The 6,566-nt window shown below is 38.4% G+C and overlaps 1 protein-coding gene and 1 non-coding gene across 3 annotated transcripts; both read left to right on the forward strand.

Moving 5' to 3' along the window:
* The first annotated feature begins 361 nt into the window (after nt 1–361).
* Nucleotides 362–432, forward strand: TRNAG-GCC. Its single transcript has one exon. It is a non-coding gene; the product is annotated as a tRNA-Gly (tRNA).
* A 480-nt stretch (nt 433–912) lies between these two features.
* On the forward strand, nt 913–6,120 carry LOC112165057 (serine/threonine-protein kinase tricornered). 2 transcript variants are annotated; one of them, XM_024301450.2, is made up of 14 exons: nt 913–1,030; nt 1,169–1,418; nt 1,529–1,703; nt 1,816–1,899; nt 2,125–2,366; nt 2,856–3,102; nt 3,449–3,528; nt 3,607–3,691; nt 3,897–4,028; nt 4,115–4,228; nt 4,829–4,876; nt 4,993–5,077; nt 5,226–5,282; nt 5,385–6,120. In XM_024301450.2, exons 2-14 carry the CDS (start codon nt 1,213–1,215, stop codon nt 5,525–5,527), a joined length of 1,698 nt encoding a protein of 565 aa, XP_024157218.1. In that variant the 5' UTR covers nt 913–1,030; nt 1,169–1,212; the 3' UTR covers nt 5,528–6,120. The 2 variants fall into 2 exon arrangements, with proteins under 2 accessions (XP_024157218.1, XP_024157219.1); XM_024301451.2 differs by having other exon boundaries at nt 918–1,060.
* Nucleotides 6,121–6,566: the final 446 nt, after the last annotated feature.

Genomic DNA, 6,566 nt, shown 5'->3' on the forward strand with positions numbered 1-6,566 from the left:
ATTCTTCAATTTATTTTTCCTTATTCACTTCTTTGATCGCTCCACTATTTTGCGTAGTAATTTAAAGGAAATTTAAACTAATGGCGAGATTAATTATGTTTATTGGCAATGTTATGAAATACATTTTGAACTTGTTAACACCGATTTAGACCATGCATATTCGATTGGACCAAAATTAAAGTCTGATTTCCTTCAGTATAATTACACGTACAGAATGTTAAATATAATAAGAATGAGCTTAAATTCACATTTTCCTTATTGCACCACATTCCCAGGATCCTTTTTGTTTCAAGGAATAAAACTATAAAAGGCTTACTGTAAGGTAAAGATAATGATTCTGAGAGGAACATGTCACAACATGGCACCAGTGGTCTAGTGGTAGAATAGTACCCTGCCACGGTACAGACCCGGGTTCGATTCCCGGCTGGTGCATTTCTTTTTTCATATTATTGCCTGCTCTTTTTCTCCAAGTCACACCGCCTCTCTCACCTACCCTTTGAAACTTCGCCTTTTCCCTAACCATGGTTAAGCTTCCCACGCGTTTTCAAACGCAAGCATCCCACAACCCCGGTTACCCAAAATTCACGGCCACGATTCAGTTACACGTTACTTCCAAGTTTGCGCGCCTTTACGCCCATCCGACGTGGCCGCACCTTCCCCCTTTTTTCGTGCAATCACGTTCGCCGCCACGTGTCGGTCCCTAAACTCCCCCAACTTCCGGTCATCTCCTCCCCTCAGCACCGGTCACCCAAACAAACCCCCTTCCCGCGACGGCACGCCTAAAAATCACCGTCAAACGCACCACTTTCCCCAGACTACGCCCCACCACCTCCCCCAAACTAGACAAGTCTGAAGGGCAAATACGTCAGTTCAACAAGCCTGTCAATTTTAACGAAATTAAATTAAATGAAATTTATTATCCTTTCCTTCTTTCCTTGAGTCTCCGTGAAGTAAAAAAAAAAGAAAAAAGGAAGGAGTAGAGGAAACTGCTTCCCCTGCTCTGGTTTGATACAGTCGCCACAGTTTCCACGTGAGCTTCCGATGCGATCTCCTTTCGCTTGTAATCCTTATCGTTTCTGATCCTCCATTTTTTTTTTCGGTTGAGATTTCGTTGAATATAATATCACCGATTGAAAAATTTGACTTGGATTGGACCGGAAAATCGCAGAGCCGCAATTGACTGAGAAGCTCTCTCGGTTTGTTGTTCCGGCTATGGATTCTGCTCGGAGTTGGTTTCAGAAGTTTCAGCCGAGAGCGAAGAAGAAGGGCACGGAAAATGCTAGAGATGAAAGGCCGGCGGGTTCTTTGGACGACGAGGCGCCGTCGGATGCGACCAAGCAGAAGGTTGAGGCGGCGAAGCAGTATATCGAGAATCACTACAAGGCGCAAATGAAGTGCTTGCAGGATAGGAAGGAGAGGTAGAGTGAAGTGAACTCTGTTGATTTTGTATTTGGATTGGAGATAAGGATAAGGCTGTGTTTGGCGATTGATTTTTTTTTTTTTTTTTTTGTGTGTGCCCTAATTGCAGGCGGTGGATGCTGGAGAGGCGGCTGGCGGATGCCGAAGTTTCGCAGGAGGATCAGATGAATGTGCTGAAGTATTTGGAGCAGAAGGAGACGGAGTATATGCATCTTCAGAGGCATAAAATGGGGGTTGATGACTTTCAGCTTTTGACGATTATAGGAAGGGGTGCATTTGGAGAGGTGTGATCTTCTTGCCTTGTTTCGCAATTTCGTTATGTTGTTGTCAATGGAGTTGTTATTTATATCAAATGCATTGCCTTTATGGTGTGTGTGTGTGTGTGTGAAAATGCAGGTGAGAATTTGCAGGGAGAAGTCTACTGGCCAGGTGTATGCCATGAAAAAGCTCAAGAAATCGGAGATGCTCCGAAGAGGCCAGGTACTGCATGACCAGTGTACCTTTTATAAGCACAAAATGCTATTTCATACTCTCATATGAAGAACTATGTCTTATGTCTGTAAAATCTTACTGAAGAACTATGATTTTCATCGTAATTGTGTTAAGTGCACTTGTTTCTTTGCTCTGCGCATCAGTAATGCAGTGTGAGTTTCGTCTTGTTCATGATTCTTAATACTTAATACTTTTTCCATTTCTCTCTGGAAGGTGGAGCATGTTAAAGCGGAAAGAAATCTTCTTGCTGAGGTTGATAGTGCTTACATTGTCAAGCTCTATTGCTCCTTTCAAGATGATGAATTTTTGTATCTTATAATGGAATATCTTCCGGGAGGTGACATGATGACATTACTAATGCGCAAAGATATCTTGACTGAAGATGAAGCAAGGTTTTATGTAGGAGAGACTGTCCTTGCCATTGAGTCTATTCACAAGCACAACTACATTCACAGGTTTTACCTCAATTCTTTGTTCATTGCTGAGTTGGATCACAAATACCATTGATTGGACTAGGAATACAATTATGCTGTCCCCACAATACTACTGTAGGCAGCACTTTATAGGAGCCCTTTACTATTATCCAAAAAGAAATACCAATTTCAAATATTTTGCCTTCAAAGTATTTAGACCTGTCTTTAGTTATGCCCAATAGATTTCCCAATTACTTTTATTCTAAATTTAGCATGATCTCATTGTTTTAATACTGGTTACGGAAGTGACGAAAGTAATTAACTTACTATAAATCCTGTCAATTCTTTGATTATAAGATGCAAACCTTTGGCCAAGTATCCATGCAGTCCTGTCATTAGAAATTATAAGTAGGGTTTCAATCTGTTCGCTTTAGTTTATTGTGTACCTGTGTGTGTTATTTACTTCTGAGATTTTTACTTCCAAGTGTCATGTGGTCATGATTTTTTGTTCTTTTTGGTATTGTTTGATAGGGATATTAAGCCTGATAATTTACTGCTCGACCGCTATGGCCACATGAAGCTTTCAGATTTTGGGTTGTGTAAGCCTTTAGGCACTAATAGCTTTCCGGATCTTAGTGAGAATGACTCAGCAGTCGGAAGGAATTTAAAATCCCCTTCGCAGAGTAACCAACATTCTAACCAGCATTCTAACCCTCCTACACCAAAAAGAACCCAGCAGGAACAGTTATTGCACTGGCAAAAGAACAGACGAATGTTGGTATGTTTTTGTTGTTTTCGACTTTGGGAATCTTTGCTTGGTATGGGACATGTATCAGAACTTTGGTCGGGTTGTTGCTATAACTATGGCAGATGAACTCTATATATTGCTGCTGAGCTTTGAGGAACAAGTACATGCCAGCATAGAATGGTTATTGGTGTTTAAAGCCATAGATATATCATATACATGCCATCAAGATCATAATATGTTACCTTCAGGGAAAAAGTATTTAAGTGCTGTTTGTATTTATAATACAAATGGACTTTCTCCTAAATTCCTTCTGTGCATTAATTAGGATATGCTTTTGTTTCTTTACATATAAATATACCTGTCATATGCCATTTAGGCTTATTCAACGGTTGGGACTCCAGACTACATTGCTCCAGAAGTACTGCTGAAGAAAGGATATGGAATGGAATGCGACTGGTTAGTTGAACTTGTCTGCACATGTATCACCTAATTGCATGAGATAGTGATATGTTTCTTACAAGATATTTCTGTCAGGTGGTCTCTTGGTGCAATCATGTACGAGATGCTTGTGGGCTTTCCACCTTTCTATTCCGAAGAACCCATGTCCACATGTAGAAAGGTACATAGAGTGTTGACTTCCTGCCTTACAATTTCTAATGTCTATTCATAATTCTGATTGGGTTTTGCCACACAAATTTTAGAAATTGAATCATCATAAATCCTTATTAAGTACTTAATATATTAATCATTGTTAATCAAGGAATCTCCTGCTGATGTATTGTTTTTATGATGATATCAAATAAACGATTAGTTTTTCCCTGCAGATTGTAAACTGGAAAACTCATCTGAAATTCCCAGAGGAAGCAAAACTCTCTGCCGAGGCTAAAGATCTCATTTGCAAGCTCCTCTGCAATGTTGAGCAAAGGCTTGGGACGAAAGGAGCTTGTGAAATAAAAGTTCGTCTCTCTCTCTCTCTCTCTCTCTCTCCACAATTTTATATATTAGTTGATACTTATTAGTTGATACTTGTCCTCTTATTTAGGCACACCCATGGTTTAAAGGGTTACAATGGGATAGATTATATCAGATGGAAGCTGCCTTTCTACCAGAGGTTAACAACGAGTTGGATACTCAAAATTTTGAGAAGTTTGAAGAGGTGAGGAGTTATATCTTTTCGATGTGGTTGCTGTAATACTCTTTTCCATCCTTTTGTTATCACACCTGGCATTATTCAGTTATATAACTTTGATTATGCTTGGAAGGTAGCAAATATTAAACTTTCTGAACTATTATCTATAGCTGCTTGAATTGGGTAACCCTCATCTCTGTTTAGAAAGGGCCGATCTGGAATAAAGAAAAAATTTGCTTTCTGTTTTGAATATACATCTATTATAAAGTGTCCTGGGCATTTTAGATGTATTAAAGGAGCTGAAATCTTCTCCCCTTTCCTGCTTCGGATAAACTGCATGCATTCCACTCAAACAATACAATGAATACTTGCTCATATTCCTAGCAAGTCGTTAATAAGATGATAATAGAAACTGTTATCCCTGGTTTTCAATTTTGTCATTGTGGTTTTTTAAAGAAAGATTAGATATTCTGGATAGTTGAATAAAAACATTATTTTGTTTTGTGCTTGTATAAAACTTTTCTCTCCAATCTAGTTCAAGCATATGTGCTATCTTTGTTTTCTCCCCTTGTTTGTTGATGCTTTCATATGGCATTTGTGCTTATGTTCTCTTTTCCATGGTTGCAGTTGGGGCCTCAGGTAGAAACTCCATCAAAATCCGGTCCATGGAGAAAGGCAAGTAACTAAATAAATTACAACAAAAAAAAAAATTTGTTTGTTTTTTTGTTTGCATGTGGCCTTTTTTGGTATAGTCTGTTCACTGATGAATCATGTACTTTCATTTATTTCAGATGCTTTCGTCCATGGATACAAATTTTGTTGGTTATACATACAAGAATTATGAAATTGTCAATGAGCATCATATGCCTGGCATTGGTAAGTATTAACCAGTATTCATAGACTATAGCGCAAAGGTTGACAATATCAATGTATCTGAATTAGTAGCATGATTATTTTTGAATCTCCATCAAATTAAGGTTTCCTTCCTTTCCTTTTTGACCCATGCATGGAAACTTTAATGCAGCTGAGTTGAAGAAAAAGACTAATAAGCCAAAGAGACCTTCTGTTAAGGCCTTATTCGGTATGCGCTCCTTGCATTCAGTGTTCCTAAATATCATGTGGTCACTCTAGATTTTATTTGCATTATTCAGTCTCTAAACTCCACTTGGTTGTTTCTTTCCAGACACACCTGATCCTCCAGACCCCCCAACACATGGAACTTCTCTCAACCAAATGTCCACTCTGCCTACTGTCTCGGAAGGCTCTGAGCCATCTAGGCAATCTACTAGACCCCCACAATATCCACACAAACCTCCAAGAAGATAGCAAGCAAAGTTAAGTTTACAAGTTGTTATCCAGCTGAAGGAAATTTAAAGAGAAGTTCACAAAACGGTGAAGGGAAAGATAGGAAATTGGTATCTAAATACTGTAAGTCTTAGTTTTAAATGCGTTCATTTGTAATCCTCTAGTGTATTACAGTAGTGATGTTCATTCACCATATAATCACCTAGATTAGTCAAAAAGAGGCCGAGCTTCATATTTTAGGGTCTGATCAATGATTTAGATGATTTATTCATAGGTTCGTAGGTGATATAGTAAATTCCATCAAAATTCTTGTCAACTTCCAAACTTGTAGTGAGCTTTGCCTCGATGTTCTGTTCATATAGAGATTTAGTGATGAAGTGAGTGAAGTGCTACGTACTTTTTTCTCCCTACCGAAGGAGGCATGTAAATTCTTTTAATTATTTCATTATAATTGTTATTATAAGCTGTGTGCAAACAGGAGCATTTCATGTATGGAGGCTACGATCATATATGGCTTGTAGAGCCACTTCTTTTCACTTGTTGTAAAGAGTTTTCATCATTGGAGATGAGTTGTGGAAATCCATGTTTAGGATCCAAATGTAGAATTTGAAAAATTTCAACGACGAGATACATGAATGTGCTGTGAATCAATGTCCAAAATGTAATGTTCTTTTCTATTTCTGTATTTTTAGGGGACGAGAGGCACGGACCCCCAAAACATTAACCTTTCTGAGGTCAGAACAACAAAACTATCAGCCGTCCGTATATTCAAGTCGAAAAGCTATTACTAATGCGAGATTGGAAAACTCCTAATTTAGTTCCACTCTATTAATTATTCACAAGCCACAGCCCCCATGCATATAATTAAAATAAAACTGGATATATTTTTGCCCGAGTGATTAAAACTTCGCATGTAAGGGATACACTTATGCCAATCAATTAGGCGAAAGCCTTCTGTAAAACCAAACACAACTTGACCGACGAAACCCATTTGAAAAGCCCTCTAAAGAAGAAAACTTATCATAAACGGAAGAGAAGAATTGAAATTCCTAAATTCGAC

Source organism: Rosa chinensis, chromosome 5 (genome assembly GCF_002994745.2).
Source record: "Rosa chinensis cultivar Old Blush chromosome 5, RchiOBHm-V2, whole genome shotgun sequence".
NCBI lineage: Eukaryota > Viridiplantae > Streptophyta > Magnoliopsida > Rosales > Rosaceae > Rosa > Rosa chinensis.